At 42.3% G+C, this 18,948-nt stretch overlaps 1 protein-coding gene across 2 annotated transcripts in view; it reads right to left on the reverse strand.

Moving 5' to 3' along the window:
• MRTFA (myocardin related transcription factor A) overlaps positions 1 to 7,511 on the reverse strand; it is a 50,295-nt gene extending 42,784 nt beyond the window's left edge. Inside the window, exon 1 of one of the 2 annotated variants that reach the window (XM_027816053.2) lies at positions 7,370 to 7,511. In XM_027816053.2, the coding sequence (XP_027671854.1) occupies positions 7,370 to 7,496 (127 nt within the window). In that variant the 5' untranslated portion in view covers positions 7,497 to 7,511. Of the gene's footprint in view, positions 1 to 3,051; positions 3,224 to 7,369 lie in introns of those variants that run through there. The other variant, XM_055712656.1, reaches the window with a different exon arrangement.
• Between the last annotated feature and the right edge of the window lie 11,437 nt (positions 7,512 to 18,948).

Genomic DNA, 18,948 nt, shown 5'->3' on the forward strand with positions numbered 1-18,948 from the left:
CTACTACATTCACTTCTGAGAAGGGAGAATTTGACATCAGAGCATGGAAAAGGTGTGAGCTGCAAGCAGGCTTAGAAGGACTTTCACATATAATACAGAAAGAGGCATGAAAGCTTAGGAAAGTGAAAGTGAAGAAAAAGAGCATGAAAAGAGCATCAGAAAGAGCATTCACCAAAATAAGAAAGAAAATCCACAACTGTTTGCAGGGACAGGTTACATGCTGCTCGTAATACTGACCAAATTACACAAAGGGAGCTTGTACATCCTGGCTTCCAGCACTGCTGCGTTGCAGAGACAAGTACCTGCAGAACATAGCTACTGCCACATTCAGTTCCTACAAAACCCACAGCTACAGCCTCCATGCATTTAATACTACAGAAACATATAGAAACATGAAGCTGGGGAAACTCCACACAGAGAAAGTCGAAAGTGGATCTCTTCCTTCTGTCATCCAGAGCATCACTCAGATCTGCCCCCAACAAACCAGCTGAGCAGCATAATGTCCGTGCCCTGACAAGTGTTTCAGTGAGGATGGTTACCAAAAAGATGTTAAATGTGTCAGCTCGTAGGGTGCAGCAGAGATATCACAGGAAATACCCTCAGAATGATGACAGGCCCATGAGCTGCCTTTGGGGATGGAGACCACAGAACAAGGTTTTCATAAACATGACTGCAACAGATGATCCCTGTCACTATCATGGAGGAAAATGCATTATGGGCACTTCTGTTGAAAACTTTCAAATACCTATTTTTTTACCAAAATATTTTCTTTATAAGACTATTAAAATGAGATTCTTCAGCAAGCCTGGATTTCACCAATTTCAATTGACAGTAACATTTTCACTGTCAATTTTGGAAGGAATCCATGTCCCAGAGCAATATATCCTCTTCCTTATTATTGACCCTTCACATTTCTTAGATTCATCAGGCTAAGGCTAACTTTAGATGGCAGAACTGCAGAATGGAAAGTTCAAACCTTTGTTTTCTTGGAAGAAGGCTAACTATATTATATGCACAATAAACTTTGACAGTAGGTCACCTGCACAGTTCTTCTACCCATCTCACTCAACACCAGGAAAAAGCCTGAATACACTGATGAGCAAAAAACCATTTTGTAGTTCTTATTAGTAATCACCATATTGCCATATACTTCAGCTACTGCAGGTCTGCTCTTAGTTTGGAAGGATATCAGGTTAGTGAATTTTACATACTGGCAGGGAAAAACATTGTATCTACTTCCCCTAGCCCAAGTGAAAGAAAAAGAACCACTAGTTCTGCTCCATGTTAAAGCCGTTCAAGCAGATCATGCGTCAAGTTAGAGGCCTCCTGTAAGAAAATGGAACACAATTTGCCCCATAGGCACACTGCATGTTTTCATTTGATAAACTTAAGCTATGTCAGGAGCCATATCCCATTTTCTACCATCGGCTGCAGAGGTTCTTGCCAAGAAATGTGCTGCTTTAACATTTTGGATCAAAATTTATTGATGCAGCAGGTGACATGATCAGTAATTCAATGCTGAGAAAAGACTGAATAGATGTGAGTGTGGGCACGAAAGGAAAGATCTAAGCAGGCACTTATTTTTGGTATAGATATTCATTAAGTAGTTGATCAATGACTTGCAGGTGTGACAGAATGCTGAAAAATCTGAGGTGACTAGTGACAGGTCTTATAGGTGATAAAAGTACCGAGATAAGATTTACTCAGGCAGCCTGATGTGGATCCAAAACCACAAGCAGAAACAGCACTGTCACTGACCCTTATCTTCTTTGGGCAGGAAAGTCACAGTGACATCTGTCTGGCAAGGACTGTGAACAAGCATGTTAACTGCAGAAGTTGTTTCTGGATGCAAAACAGGCAATCTGGGCTTAAGTATCATAGTTCTATTTTCAAAAAAGCATCTGCTTTGCAACAGCTCCTAGGAGCATCAGTCATTTGCTGTTTACAAGTATAAATACAGATATTTTCTTAAAAAAATAAACAACAGATAATTGTCAAATAACAATTCCAAAGCCACACAAGTTTTTTCAAGCTTTATTAACATGCTTCCCAGTTGCTGGGATTATCGAAACCCCAGCATCACTGCCATTGAACACGAAGCTCAGTTCAACTGTGAAGAAAATTCAGTTGACAGGGCAGGAAAGTACTTACTGCAAATTTTACTTGGTATCATTACTAGTTCAAAGCATTTTCTGCATAAATGCTACTGACAGCTGTACTCATCGCACCACACCCAGTTTCTATTCTTTTTGTTTTCTGCATGTGTTGAGTCCTTCTGTCTCCTTGCTCTTACAGGTCCAAATCTACAACTCTTCCCTTTTAATATTACTTTGTGCTAAAGCAAGTATTATAGTAGCCGTTTTCTGACAAATAAAGTAGATTGCAGTGTGGTAAACAAGCTAGCCTCTGTCCCTTTCCTCCTCCTCCTCCTCCCCTTCCCAGCATGAAAATAGCTAAGGCTAAAGCAACAGCTGGGGATCATTACACTGACAGGAATAGTTCAGTAAACTCCAAGAGGGGAGAACATGTCATATCCAAAAAAGCAAAAACACATTAGGGCAGCAAGACTGGAAAAATATGTGAATTCAACTCCAGGGATAATGCTACAACTCTCCTTCCACTGGTAAGGTCTCACTTATAAAAACCCTGGTCATTCAGTGTTAACCCCTTCCCTAAGCTTCCTATGCATGTCATAGAGTTAACAAATACCCTGAAACACCTTTAGTCTTCAGAGTGACATAACCACAGAATGCTCAGGGTTAGAAGGGACCTCTGGAGATCGTATCTCCAGATGTCCAGCCCCCCTGCTAAAGCAAATTCTCCTACAGCAGGTTGCACAGAATCATGCCCAGGCAGGTTTTGTGTATCTCCAGAGAAGGAGACTCCACAACCCCTCTGGGCAGCCTGTTCCAGTGCTCTGTCACCCTCAAAATAAAGACGTTTTCTTCATATTCAGATGGAACTTTCTGTGTTTCAGTTTGTGCCCAATGCCCCTTCTCCTGTCACTGGGCACTACTGAAAAGAACCTGGTCCCATCCTCTTGACACTCACCCTTAAGGTATTTGGAGACATTTGTAAGATCCCCTCTCAGTCTTCTCCAGGCTAAGCAGGCCCAGGTCTCCCAGCCTGTCCTCATAAGGGAGATGCTGCAGTCTCCTCATCATCTTTGTCGCCCTCCACTGGACCCCCTCCAGTAGTTCCCTGTCTCTCTTGAACTGGGTAGCCCAGAGCCGGACACAGCACTCCAGATGCGGCCTCACCAGGGCAGAGTAGAGGGGGAGGATCACCTCCCTTGACCTGCCGGCCACACTCCTCATGCACCCCGGGATCCCACTGGTCTTCTTGGCCACACGGGCACACTGCTGGCTCATGGGCAACTTGCTGTCCACCAGGACTCCCAGGTCTTTCTCCATGGAGCTGCCTTCCAGCAGGTCAACCCCAGCCTGTGCTGGTGCATGGGGTTATTCCTCTCAAGGTGCAGGACCTTACAGTTGCCTTTGTTGAACTTCATGAGGTTTCTCTCCACTCAACTCTCCAGCCTGTCCAGGTCTCGCTGCAAGGCAGTGCAGCCTTCTGGTGTATTGACCAGTTCTCCCAGTTTTGTATCATCAGCAAACTTGCTAAGAGTACACTCAGTCCCTTCACCGAGGTCATTGATTTGTAAGTTGAACAAGACTGGACCCAGTACTGACCCCTGGCAGCCAAATGAGGCATGCTGGGAATTAAGCAAAAATAACTTTGAATTGCTATCTTACTGCCAACTTTGAGCCACCTCATATTAATATATCATTATCTTACCTTCACTGCACCTCCTACCTTTTAAGCATAGTCACAGCCGCTGTGCCAACATTTGCAAAGGCTGGTTGCAGCACAAGGTTACAGGGAGTCTAACCGCATACATCTGGTGTGCCTCTGGATTTGCCACAAGAAATGCCAGCAGATTAGCTCCTCATAGGTTCAACATATCTTCTATGTTTTTCTGTGTCAGAGCACTATTTGCCTAAATAATTCTGAATTGTGGGATGTATCTGGCCTGTTATACTTTATGACTGGTTTCTGATGTTGCTTACCCAGGCATTTGCATGAGGCATTGCTTTGACATCTCCCACAGCATCTTCAGGTCCACTCTGAACTAGGAAGACACAGGATCAACCTTTACAGAAAAAAGTCACCCTGCATTCCTGTGAGCTGCCTCAGATGCAGGGGCTGCCCTCTCACTCGGGACACCTCCTCGGTATGGAGAGCTTCCAAGCCCACAAGTGCAGGTTCTCCTGCCCTCTGCCAGCTGAGGCACAGCCACCCGCCAGCTTTGCCTTCAGGTGCCCAGAGGTGTTATATGACAATAAGGTCTACATTACTCATTAAGAAAGCCATATGTTAACAAGCATTTGCACGACTCCTGATCTCTTCAAAGTACTGAACAGATATTAATAGTTTAATCAAAGGCTAAGCTAACTCAAATTACCTCACATTTGCTGCAGACCAAGTATGTGCACACAGTTACCGCAGATCAGATGGCATGCAGAAACTTGTTCATGTGTCTGGGCCCTGAGACACAAATCTTGGAAAAAGACAGGTGAGTTTCACTGTCAGCCCCCGAGTCACATTGAACGTTTTTGAAGGGAGGACTTGCCAAAAAAAGTTTTTAGTTTAAGAGCAATGAATGAAAGACATTGCACAGAGGTGGAAAAGTTGGAATTTACTTTTGGAAGTGCTTAATTCTAAGCTAGACTCACATGAAAGTTAACTGGGTTTTGAGTAGCTTTCTGCCATTCCCTCTTCATATCTTGCATGAGGGGCTACCATACTGTTGTGTTAACTGGTCTAGGAACTGCAAACTGGGCTCTGGTATTTGAAAACTAAATCATTCCAAGGCATTCTTGAACAGAAAACATGTTTATGGATTCCTGAATTCTAGGAATTTTACACATAACAGCCCCAACACATACTTTGAAAAATATACAAGCATATATTGACTCCCTCATGTCAAATCCATTTCTGTGTGGAAAGGACCGCCAGTTCCCAAACTTCAGTGTTAAGTCCCAATTCAAAAAAATAAATAAATCAAATCTAGGAGACCATCTGTTTTCCAGAGACAAGGAAAGAAGATTAAGTCTATTCCAGACAGCTGGTTCTCATGAGATTCATTAAGAGCACAGGTATGAGTATTGTCAGCATAACGCAGACATGCCTGGCTTTATTGAAAAGAGAAAGCAGAGTGGCACCCATTCACTGGTGTGTGGTAAAGAACGAGAAATGTATGAATTTTCTGTTCTAGGCAATAACAAAACTAAACTGTCCCATTTTTGGAGGGACCAAAACTAAGGTGCAATAGTTGTTACAGTTTCAGCTCAGTGCTAATTCTGGACCTCCAAAGCTTCCATAATGGTTTACATGTGAGTGCATCTGCTTCTTCCCTGCCTGTAAGATTTGGCTCTGCAAATTACAGTGCATGCTACAGCATAAATACAACAGGCATCCCAAGACCGCAAGAGACTTGAATGGAGCAGCAGCAAAGCTAAAAGGTTATTCTTTTCTCTTCTGATATGAAAGAAGCTGGCAGCATCTATTTGTCTTCCTTACCCTGCGTTTGGCAGCTGGTAGAAAGCAGCTTTCCTCATCACATATGATATTAGAGTATCATGAATTAGACACGAGGTAGGCTGATGATACTGCTAGACTTTGCAGAGTCAACAGCTTTTTCAATAATCAGAATTATAGAAGAATTCAATTACCTTAATTCACTTCTACCTGAGACAGCAACAAACATTTTTATATTGATTAAATTGCATTTCCCTCATTCTACATGTTACCCACTGTAGAGCTTGTGATACTTAGTGAGTGGATAGAAGATGTACCCTAGCACATCCAAATGCAGACTGCTCACCTTCTGTGAATATCAATGCTTTGCAAATACAAGACAGCTGCCAGTTCTACCTTTTTTAATTTTGGGTTGTCTTTTCCCTCTGAAGACTGACATGGTGTAGTTCTTTGCCTCCAGAGCAGACAAAGTAATCTGGGAATGCTGCCTATACTAACGGATTTATTACTCCCACACTTGAATTTGAGGACTGTGACTTCAGATTTCTTTTCCTTTTCCCTATTTGTTCGACATAGAGTATCCCAATAAAAACAAGCAACAAAAATAGTAATATTTTAAAAATCTAATAAAAAGCTAATTCTTGATATATGTTAAGGAGTCTTGGTAGGGAGAATGACAATAGGGTGCAGAAACTTCACAGGTTTTTTGGCAGCCTCAGCAGGCCTAGAGCTGCACGAGAGAAAAATCCTCTATTTGCAAAAGCTAAAATCATCTTCCACACATTGGCTATCTTTCTATTATATCTGGCTTTTTATCCTCAACTCCTACCACCCTTTACTTTTCTGTCCAAAATGTCACTGAAAATCATTTTCCACTCCTCTCAGATCACGTTACTCACTCCTGAAATCAGTCATCACCTTATTTCTGAGGCCACTGTGCTCAAGATCTTTGTTCACTCCTGCAAGTTCCTATTAAAATTTCACCTGTAGCTAGACAAATCCAGTATTTCTGATAAAACGTAAAGCTTGTTATGTTTGCCATTGGCATTTTATATTCTGCCATTCTTCCCTGCAATCTTTTCCCAGTTCCTGTTTGTTGCTATTTATTATGCTGCACACTATGAATGGATCACTATCTTTTTTCATCTTCTCAATCTTCTTCAATCCCTCCAGATCTTCTTTCCTCATAGATATCACTCCATGAAATCTGACCTCTACCTGTCTACATAATCTTTCAGAATTGCCAAACCCCTACCTATTAAGAAAAAAAAAATATCACATATACTAGCAGGAGAATACCTGCAAATTATGTGAATTATCTAAACAGAACCACATTTAGATACACACACCTCTCTCCTTTCACAACTCTCCAAACAACATACTGAAGCTTAAAACATGACACTATCTCCTTCAAGGTAGAGTTGCCACTCCAGAACAAGCCTTTACACTTTTAATAAAACAACCTTAAAACATTGCTCACAAGAGCCCTATAGATACAGAGGAGAGGAAGAAATTTAAACTCCGAAATTAAAACTTCCAAATGCAAGTAAAATTGTCCCATGGTCCACGCACTGCAAGTTACTACACAGTGAGCTCCAGCCCTGTTCTGTGAAATGCTTATGAGCGCCCTCAGGGACAACAGGTCACAGGAGTCAGTGGGAAACCCAAAATCTGGACTACTGCCCAGAAAAGAAAAAGCAGGCAGATTCAATATGCAAGGGGAAAAAAAAAAAAAGTAAGAAAGAAAGAAAGAAAAATAAAAAACAGAAAAGCCAACCCACAAACCAATTATACAGGGCCTACAACAAAGAAAGCAGAGCCTGCTAACCTTCTCGTAAGCTGTGATATGAATCCTGATATGTGCTTGAACAGCTCTTCCCTTGCTTTGACACAGTCTCTGCAAGCGGCACAATCCCAACATAGGCAGGCTGGAGTGTCTTGGCTTTATCCAACATATTAGAGGAAATCCCTGGACCTGAAGGCTGATTCTATAACACAGGAGGCGTCCCAGGCTGGTGGAAAGGGTGCTTAATCCTCACGAGAGACCCAGACGCAATCCCTTGCTACCAGGTTTCGGTCACTGCACCAAGCAGTAGAATGGAAAAAAAATAAATTAGTTTACTGCTAGATTCCAAGACTGTGCTTGCATAGGAACGGAGAGCTACTCGAGGCACAGACAAATCCTGACAGCCAACATCTAAATACTAGAATCAGCAAGGCTCTTGGCAAAAACTTTTCTTCCTACAATCTCAAAGCTCAGACAGAAGCTTCTCTGTTTCAGCAAGTAGCTATAAGCATTCGGGATCCCAGCGTGGCAGAGTGGCACTTATCAACAGATGCGTGGACTTCTTCGCGGGGCCACTTGCAGTAACAGCCAACCTCATTCACCCAAAATAGTGAACAGTTGGTTTCTCTACTCACACTACGGACACCTGCCAGACAGGCAATATCATGTGATTGAGCACTGCCCTCTCCCACTGCACCTCCTGACTGTAAGCATGCCACACGCACAGCTAGGAAAGCACCACCACTCCGACTGCAGAAGCCACGCTGTTTCTTCGCACTTCCTGTTTAAACTATTAAATATATAATTTTAGTTACAGAGAAAGCTAAACTGATGATCTGGGAAACAGTGTTCTTATATGCATTTGCTCTGAGAACACGTACAGGTGACAGAAGGCTACTTTGTACAAGCACGCATTCTCACCTCTTCTTCCCTTAAATCTTTCTCCCAACCTAGGAGAGACACCTACCTGAAAATAATCAGCAGCCCCCAACCAATAACCCTCTACTGCAAGCACTAAAACTTCAGAATCTCTGCTTGTATGGAGGTACTCACCTCATTTGGAGCTTATTTAATGTGCATCATGAACAGATGCCATGTGGTTGGCAAACTTTGGTTATACATACTGCCTAGCATGGTACTGAATTGGAAGTGGCCAGGGAAAAGCACACTCCATCCGAGTGACAGCCAGGAGGTACTCTCACCAATACAGCTGGTGGCTATGTTGATTTTTAATCTCCCTAAGCGTGCATCGTAAAAGGTGCAATGAAGTCTGAGGGGGAAAAAAGACAACAAAAAAAGAAGAGTTGTCCAATGAATACGTATACCTAAAAAATGTATTCTAGTATCTTTCCAGGAAAAAAAAAATAAAGATGGACAGTAATCTGTGTCATCCTACAAGTCTGAAGAACAGAGATTACAAAAATAAAAAGGTGAATACTCTAAACACTATGGGAACAGTCTCCATTTCATATTCTGCCCCCTGCATCCTGTCCCCAGTCAAGACAACTTCTCATCTCCAAATAGTTTGAGAGGCATCCAAGCCATTTTATAAAGCAAGGCTAGAATAACAACCACAAGTGAAAAAAGTCTCTAATAATGAAGCTAATATCTAAGAAAATTGGTGTTCAACCAAATTTAAAAAGCATGACTAACTCTACCATAAGCTGCAAAACTATCTAACATATTTTTAAGTTACAAACTAAAAACTAATACACAGATTTTTACATTTTTACTAAATAATGATGCTAGGTGGCATCACTGACATTTCTGAGTACCTTCAACAGTACTCTTCTTACTTTGAAATATTTAACCTTCACTCAGGAAAGAATCCAAACTCACGTTCCTGTGGGTAACAAAATATCTTTGGTGATATTATAAAGCTCCATAATTGCATTAATCCTAAATTACTACTGTATACTCAATACAAACTCCCATCTTAAATTTAGGATTTGTAAAAGTCAGGTACAGGTTCAGTTTCATAATGAACTTTGGCCAATAAGGTCAAATTACTGCATAAATAGATGAGCCTGCTTTTGCAGCCGTAACGCTGCAAAGAGCTGCCTCGGGAAGCTGACCTGGCAGACCACAAGAGTGCTAAAGCCAGATTGACGGAGAAGAGAAAGAAACACCCTGTTCAGATCTCCCCTTTCCACTGCAACACAGAACTGCCTATTGAATCAGGCCTGATACTCTGTGCAGATAGGTCCCGTAATTACTGTAATAACAAAAGAACAACCATCCTGTGTCAGACCGACTCCTACTTTTTTCTGGCAAGCAATACACCATTTGGATGGTGGAGATGACAAGATTCAGCTACAGAGGTCAAAGACTGCTGTTACTTTGCCAGCCAGGGTCTGAGCTAGCAGCTCACCACAGTGCATGAAGCCTGGGAAGTGTGAGCCAGTTGCCTTATCCAGCTGACTCACCAACACCCAGGTATTGCCAAAACAGTCCTAAGACGTTGCCCGAGTTCTGACAAAGAAAACTTTAAGAACTGGAAGGACAGAGGCATCAAATAGCTCATAATACATGAAATATATTGCTAGTATTGGCAATCTGATGATATAACCAATCCTCTGCTGTTTTAATTGACAACTCCAACTTGACGAAGATTGATCCTCTCAATGTATTATTACAGAGGTGCAGATATGTATGCAGACATACCTTCCTTTCTTTCTTCCTGTGTAGAAAACAGCTTGGAAAGAAAAACACCTGATTGGCTCAAGGGTACGTAGATAAATCTTTTCTTTGCTGAGCAGGATAGTCTAAAATTTTGTCCTACAGGTTATGTAGCGTTCTGAAAGAAGGATCAATTAACCAAAACAGAATAAGATGGGACAGAACACTCCAAGAAGGACTTGAGTAGTGTCCTCCATGCTGTAAGAAGACAAACTCTGAGGGGTCCAAGTTGGACAATATCTTCAACGCAAGAGCAAGCGCTTGTGGGGTACCTCCTTGCAAAACACAGACTCTGATAGATGAGCAAAGACCAAGAGCAACCTGTCTTGTATGAAATACTGACACTACTGCCAGATTTTGATGAGCATCAAAAACTTAAATAAAAGTTGAATTTGTTTCATTGGATCCTGATGTACTGATAAGAGATCTGAAAGTCTGATCAACGCTCACATGGGCAGAAATATCAATGCACTGTAAGTACAAGTAAGGCCTGATGAGTAACTTCGACAGTTTCTTTGGAAATCAGTAGGACAGATGAAAAGATCTGTTTCACGGCAGAGGCAGGATTTTCAACAACAGTTTCAGTTGCTTAACCACTCCAGAAAAGTAGGATCAACCCACACCAATGCATGTCCAGCATTCAGTGTCCTGCACAACTTTTACCCTGGAACTGGCAGCAGTGCTGCTGGTAGCACTAAGATCACCCTTACCAACAGGACCTAAGTATTTGCCACAGATTTGTGGTTTGGAAAACATCAGGCCCATTTTTGATAATCCGTCTGTGAGGCATCTATTGAGCCTTACATGATTTGACTTTCAAGTGTGAAATGAGATACAGACTGTGGGGAATGTATTCTTCCTCAAGATGCTGCGTTATAATTTACACCCTCATACAAAAATAAAAAGAATCATCAGGCACGCATATGGCTTGCACAGATACTGCTGCTAGTTCTAAGGCCTGGTGGGCACAGAATGCACTACTTGTATTTAAATGTCAGTTATCATTACTTACTATTTTGAATTAATTTGAATGAATTCATTAACTTTCTCTTCTTTTATTTTTCTATCCTCAAAAGTCAAGAACATAAGCAGTAACTTTTTCAAATTCCCGTTATGTGCTAGAAGAGAAATGTGGAAAAGTGAACCACCTCCAGGTTAAATTCTAACCCTGCTGTAGATATTTGACCTTTAAATTCCAGGAGCACACAAAAATTTGCCTGTGCAAGGTTAGCATCAGAACTGCAAGGTGCTACAGCTTAAAGCTTACTACCACCAGAAAGATCACTCCCGGTTCACCATCTCCTGCCCTTCCCTTAGCCATGCACTGTCTTAGCTTCCTTAATACCAGTTCTAACAATCTATCTGGTATCTTAACGAGCCAATTCAACCTACTAAACACCACCACCAACAGGTGGGATGAGCATCACAGCTGATGGCTGGTGAACACAACTGGGAAGGGAGAGAGGGGCTACACCAGTCTTGACATAGGCTTGACCTAGGATCAGCTCAGCTGTAACACAAAACTGCATCATTAGTTTTATCCCCCAAAATTAATGTATTCTTTAAATTCAAATTAATAAGAAGATGGAAAATGTGCTTACAACCCCCTCATACCAACTTAAAATGTGCATTCTTTTCCTCCTTTCATCTCCAGTCCTCCCTGCAGCTCAGTGCAGGTTCTCTGTCTTCTTTACCCCAGTAGTAATGTTCTCAGACAACACCATGCCTGCAAGGATCTGCATGCACAGAATTTAGCAATGAAATAGAAACAATGTACTGCTAAAAACTGGAAACACCTGCAATATATGCTCATTCAGGCAACATGAGAAAGATCTCAGCCAAGGTCTAAGCCAGCTGAACCCTCAGGAAGAAGTATGAGCCCACTAGATTTAAAGATCTGTCTCTGATATTTCTAGCAAGCAAACAAATGCTGGAAAAATAAGAGAATGCTGCACCTACAGCACTGTAAAGCTTTGATGTCTTATGACTCTATTTATTTTATACTTCAAAACAAATACAGACTTCATACTGATGCTTGTGTCACTTTTCTTCTCAGCTAAGGATCACATTTATGTAATCTGAGTTTGCTTTGGATATTCCCAGGATCCTGCCTCCCACCAACAGTGACCTTCAGGAAGAGGTAGAAACACCAAGCTGGGAGCACTGCACGTTCTTGCTTCTCCAGTTCTCAGGAAGAGCCTGAAGTTTACATACTCATCTTTTCAACTAGCTGGTGACAGAAAACTCCTAGACATGACAGGTAGCCAAAGGTAAGCCACCATGCAGATGTGAAAAATGGCAACAGCAGCAGGCATGCCTGGGAACCTGGACCTTTCTGTAGCTTTTGAACAGCTCTTCAGTCCCTCAACCCACTCTGGGATATACCACCACCCCCACTTTTGGCACGTTGGCTGTCATTGAGCTGTAAATACTGTGAGTTGAAAGCATAAAAATAGCTGCAGCACAGGCTGGAAAACCTATCAGATGATGTCAAGGCGTGTTTTGAGCCCTCCCCTCCCCCCCCCCCCCCACTTCCTTTCCTATGTCACTTTCTCATTACCTCACTGTCTCTAATTCTGAAAGTGCTTCTCTCTGCATCTTTCAGCTGCCAAAGTGAACTTCACACAGCAGCTACAGCCAAATCAACCCCCAGCACCTATATAAACTCTGCCACCCACCCCATTCCTTGGGATTCAGCCAAGATGTCAGTTTGCCTTTCCCTTAAAACACACATATGAAATCCACAATCCCTATCTGTAAACCACAGGATGAAGAATCGGTTCAGCCCAAGGAGTGCAATGCTGATCTCCATTTGATTAACTCGATAGGTAAGCAGTTTCCAACCATCAAGTCAACATTGTAAGTGAGCTGTGGAAAGAGCAGCAGCGATGCTCCATCCCACTCCCCCTAACACCCAGTTACTCGGCCCTGCCTCTCTCCCAGGCTCTGTAGACCTCAGGAGGAAGGAGAAGCAGGAGGAGGAAGCTGAAACCTTTGCTCTTCCCACCTCCCCCCTCCCCAAACCAAGAACTCACTTGGTCAATAGTGCTAACCAAAGGTCATCTGCAAGAAGACTATGGCAGTATTGCTACAAGGGCAGAAAAGAGGGGAAGGAGAGAGAGGGGAAGGGAAACAGAGATGTTGGTTCCCCTATGGTCCATGCCTCTCCTCCTCCCTCCCTCCAGGATCTGTTGTACTGAGGAATCTGGGGGTGATAAAGAGAAGGAAATGGTCCAGAACTCTATCCTACTCTAGATCATACCAAACCAAAAGCATTATGCAGCACATGCTCCTAATATTACTCCACAGGAGTGTTACACCCGCTCAGAACTTGTCATCTACACAGCCAAAGAAAACAGTGCCATTTTTAAAGACAAGTTGGTTACATTCACTTTTGGTTTTTTCTTTTGTTGTTGTTTTGTGTGGGGGTGGTGGTGGGGGGGGTGGGGGTGTTGAGTTGGATTTTCTTTTGAAAACCACTGGCAACAGTTTTGTCAATGCTGCCCTCTAGAAAGCTGCACATACATTCTTTGACTGCAAAATTGTGTTGCCTATATAGAGATTCCTATCCAAGAGATGAAATGCAACTACCAGGTACATTTCTCTGGCTAATGTAGTGGAAGGACGCTGTCCGCAAAAGAAAACTTGACAGTAGAGGGCAGGAGGAAAGCAGAGAGATGAAGAGAAGGACATTTTATGGCTAGTTCCCAAACAACCGCAGTCCACTGTGCATATGAGACCAACAAAAACAAGCAAGTAAATTAAAAACACATACCCAAACACATTTTCTTTGTTATTTTTACCATTTTGGTTGATAAATTCTGGTTAGATGCAAACACTGCCACATACCTCTTTATAATTCAAAGTACCATCCCCTGCTGAGCCCCCCAGAACTGGCTGGATGAATGCTCTCACTCTTGAGTGCAAAGTTAGAAAGATTAGCTCAAATTACCTTTGCTAAGCCAACGAGCTTCACAGCGAGAGCTCACACATCAAGTGCAGCATCTCAAATGTGAGGGACTTAACTGAGAGTTGCTCCAGCTGGAATTGCAACAGAATTCCCATATATTCCTTTAGTTCAACTATTACCCATCTTGATCTAAAATAATCACTTAAGACCGAAAGAAGTAAGAGTAACAGTTCCCTGCTCTTACCTAAGAGCAATAGTTTACCCATTAAAAGAGTCAAAGCTTCAAGGCAGACACAGTCACACAAGATTCAACAAAGTTAAAATTGTTCCTGTCCGCCTTCCCACCTACGGTTAGGTCTGCTAATTCATCCACATGCATCCCAAATAACTTTAAGCCCTCCAGGGGTAAGCAGATGTGCTCACACACATGCAGATGTGTATTTCCCCACTACCAACACTGGACACAGGCAGGAACATCCAGAGATCGCAGAAGACTGACATGTAAGTATATACTGTGCCCAGTGAAGAACACTGAGCACAAGAGACCTGACTTTTTCAAAACATTTCCTCTTGCAGATATTCCAGACTTTAATTTAAACCACTACGAACAGGTGAAAACAGCAAAATCCAAAACATTTGGTTTTGCTCTTGAAAGCAGGAAAAAAGAGGAAGTTCTGGCTGTCAGGCCAAAGGGAGTAAGCAGGACAGAGCAGAAAAGGAGGCAATTTGTTTTAAAACAGCAGTTTTGTTCTAGGAAGAAGTAAGTAGGAAAGGACAGGAGAAAGATACCCTTCCTCTCATGTTAAGGCATGTGTAAGAGTTTGAGAAGTTATGTCACTAATTCCTGTGTGATTGTTGAGCAGATGATATCCTGCACTTCTCCCTCCCACATCCTTTTGGCTTCTGGCGATAAAAGGTTTCTTCTCTATTAAACCCTCTTGCTGCACAAAGTGTCTGCCTGCAAACACTTGGAAAGCACAGTCTATTTTTAAACTACCTAAGCAAGAGAGGGAACAGCCAGGCTGCACTCGATGTTCATGCACTGCTTGTGAAAGGATTAGCAAACCTTTATTTTATTCTCAGTTTATACTAGTGGCCACTAGGTAAACCCTCACTACAGAATTGTGACTTCTGCCCAGAAAGCTAGCATTCTTTCTCCAAACTCATCAGTTACATAGGCAATAACAACACTGTCGAGGCTTAATATGACAATTATCCTTGGTTAACCTGATACAGAACTGCCATCCCAAAATCTAGATTTTTTTTAAAATGTCTATTTACCCTTTATGGTTGCAGATGACTGCTTCCCAACTTGAAACAACTATGCACTAATGGAGGTATAATTCTAAAAAGACCATGCCATTCATATAATATGTTAGTAGTCAACGTTAATCATTTTAGATGTGGGGTTTTTTTGACTACTAACTTTTTTTCTGAAAATGGTTCAAGTGCTTTGTCACAGCCAAGTAGTAGTGGAGGTTTGTATGAGATAAAGTAGGAGATGAAGTTTTATGATACTTCTAAGCCAGTTCTGTTGTTAGCTGCCACTGAAAGTGGTAGTCTCCTTTTCCATTGCCATGGATGCTCATCTCATGGTAGAAAACAGCTATTGTCAGGATTATTTGAGACAGGAAATAATTTTGCCCTTAGAACATAAAATTCACTTCTTGCATTCCCAAAGAACAATAAATCACTTCCAATGTCAAATGTTCAAACTCCTCCTTTAGTGCCAAGACTCAGCTATTCCCTGGATAGATGCCAATCCCAAGCTTTCATGGCAGCTTCAACAACTGAATTTATGTTTCCAATACAAAAATGTACAGCACATTCAAGTTTTAATCTTTAGTTACAACATAAAATAAGCCTGAGATAACGTCAAGGCATGCAAACCATTTAATCTCATGGAATGGATGGCACTGATCCTGGAAAGGGCTACCAAGGTCTAGTACGGACCCATTCCCCCTCCACACGTGCAAATACTCCAGACCTTAGGTGCAACATAAAGCATGATTCTCAAGAGGGAGACTGTGCGAGACTGGATTTGGGATAGTTTTCACACCTGCACGACACCAAATTATTCAGCTTTTGATTAGCAGGAAAAATATCCTTGCTATGCTGTGGAAGGAGTCCTTTAATGCCTTCATACAATTCACTTGCCTCATGGGATTCACTTGCCTATCACTTCAAGAAGATGCAGTTTTGACAGTACCACCATTCCCTCTCCATAGACTATATTTTTAAGTAAATCATATTCTGCATTGACCAAAGCAAAGGTTTGTTTACCCTTGAAGTTGTTCAAGGCTATAGCAGAAGACAGACTCTTGGATGAAACATACGACTTCTCCCAGTTCATACATCATTTGTACCTCTCCCCAATGATTTCGTCATAATAGTCACAGGTACCAGACCAAAACATAGTACTTTCTCCAAACAATGTGAATTGCCCTAAAATATTCATGCAGTTCATGATAAATCCCATTTTCCAAGTATTTGAAAAGAACCATGTCTGAATGGAAAAAAAACTCACAAAAAACCCATGAGGCTCAAGCAAGCAGCAGTAATTTTGCACAGACAGAGCCATAAAGACAAGAGCTCCCTTCAGTGAAAACCAGGGTGAGCTACCTTGCTTTTACCACTTGCTACCTCAGTGTAAGTTCACCTGTCCAGGGAACTGCCCCAGAATGTAACATAGGAGATCCTAAACTTAGCCTGCACATACCCATGTTCCAAACCTCTGCTCCAAAGACCTTTCCACATATGTGAAACTGCAATTTTTTAAGCACCCATGACACTACCATCACTGGCAAAAGTTAAAGGCAGAAAAGATTTTACAAAGATAGGGAAAGCACAACAAAATACTGCACATCGTTTAATCTGACCTATGTGGTTACTCAAAAGAAGGGCAGTGGCGGAGGGGGCTGAGCAGGAAGTAAAGACACAGGCCTCCTTTGCAAGGTGCATAATTACTTTTAAAACAGATTTTATCTCAGATCCAAGAGGTCTGGAAATTTTAGCCATGAAAGCAGAGAAAAGGCAAGTACCTGGGAGGGTGTGTCCTCTTCAGCTGCCCCAGCAAAACCTGCCAAATCTTAGGAGTTCTAATCCCCAGCTAGCTTAAATGCATTGAAAGGCATGTGGTCTAAGTGCCTATAACTGTAAGAATAACTGTGCTTAGAACATTACATTCTGATTCTGATTCAGGCCTCAGCTTTCTGTTCTGCTTCCCTTCTCCTAAATCTGTGAGCTCACCTGAAGCAATATGCAGAGAAGTCTCTTCGGTCACTATCTTTCACCAGCTGCCTGGCGCCCCTTTAAGATGATGTTCTGTCACTTTGGTATGAGTTACCAGAAGCCATCAGTCAGAACCTCACATTTATGGATTCTAACAAATTCAATTCTATTAAAAACCCTTTGGTTTGACAAACTGGGTTAAAACAAGTAGACAGTTTTACATGCAACACAGTCTGTGTCTCAGAACTGGAATTAGAAATTCTAGCATCCTTCTTTAGCTACCGAATCTATTTTACAAATCCAGATACAAGTGAGGGACCATTAAAGTGGGACTGCATAAAAGCAAACAGGTTGATAATCTAATTGAATATGCAACTGAAAAAGATACGGGTTTTATATGCTTGCCAGTTCTTATGAACGGACAGGACTTGGACTTGGCTGCTTGCTCCCACTACATCTAACAGCTGGCTTAACAGAAGTCACATACAAACGCTTCAGAACAAAAACAATTTTAACAGTATAGACACTGCCATATACTTACTTTTGGCAACTATACTATAGAAGTCCAGAATTCACTATACACTCACAATTCTCTCCTATCAGAAAATATTTTTTCCTGAGCAAGACAGCTATTGGGCAAAACTGTCCTTAAGTCTGAGCTACAACGTAGAGAGACAGATGTGGTCGAAGAGAGGAGAGCAATGGATACTGTCTGCCCTAACTTAACGAGGCTTTTGACACTGTCACCTGTAAGGTCCTCATAGAGAAGTTGACTGCAGTATGAGGAGACAGTGAGGCAGACTGAAAGCTGGCTGAATGGCCAGGCCCAGAGGGCGCAGCAGAACATACTGGGCACCAAGTTGAACATGAGCCAGCAATGTGCCCTTGGGACAAGGAAGGCTAAGGAAGGCATCCTCAGCTGCATTAGGAGGAATGATCCCAACAAATCAAGGGAGGTGATCCTTCCCCTCTACTCAGCACTGGTGAGGCCACACCAGGAGTGCTCTGTCAATTTCCAGGCTCCCCAGTACAAGAGACTTACAGACATACTAGAGAGAGTCCAGCAAAGGGACTGGATGCAGGACGAGGAGGGGACTGGAGCATCTCTCCTGTGAGGAAAGGCTGAAAGGGCTGGAACTGTTCAGCTTGGAGAAAAGGTGGCTCAGGGGGATCTTATCAATGTATATAAATACCTGAAGGGAGGGTACAAAGAAGACAGAGCCAGGCCCTCCTCAGTGCTGCCCAGGGACAGGACCAGAGGCAGTGGGCACAAACTGAAACACAGGAGGTCTCCCCTGAACATCAGGAACCACTTGGTTTTTACTATGAGGGTAACTGAGCACCAACACAGGTTGCCCAGGAAGGTTGTAGAGTCTCTGTCCTTGGAGATATTCAAAAGTCATCTGGACACAGTCCTAGGCAACTGGCTCTAGGTGGTCCTGATTGAGCAGGGGGGTTGGAGAAGATGACTTCCAGAGATCCATTCCAATGTCAACCATTCTGTGATATATGTGCAACCACCCTTTTTCCAGCAGCTTGCTTGTCTGCTGAGACACATAGCAACCTCAGAGTAAAAACAAACAAAAAAATTCTAACATGACAAACCTCATACTGGGAAAATGCACATATTTTTAATATTCTCAAAAAAAAAAATCATCCACTTCTAATTTCATACATTTCTTAATTATCTGAGTCTACCACATGCTATATATTCTTCCTTGCTGCCTATCTTTTTTCTCTCCTAGACTTACTGCCCAGCTACTGCCATGGTTTACTGGTTCCGTGATCCAGTGTTCAGCAG

The sequence above is a fragment of the Falco cherrug genome, chromosome 5 (genome assembly GCF_023634085.1).
Source record: "Falco cherrug isolate bFalChe1 chromosome 5, bFalChe1.pri, whole genome shotgun sequence".
NCBI lineage: Eukaryota > Metazoa > Chordata > Aves > Falconiformes > Falconidae > Falco > Falco cherrug.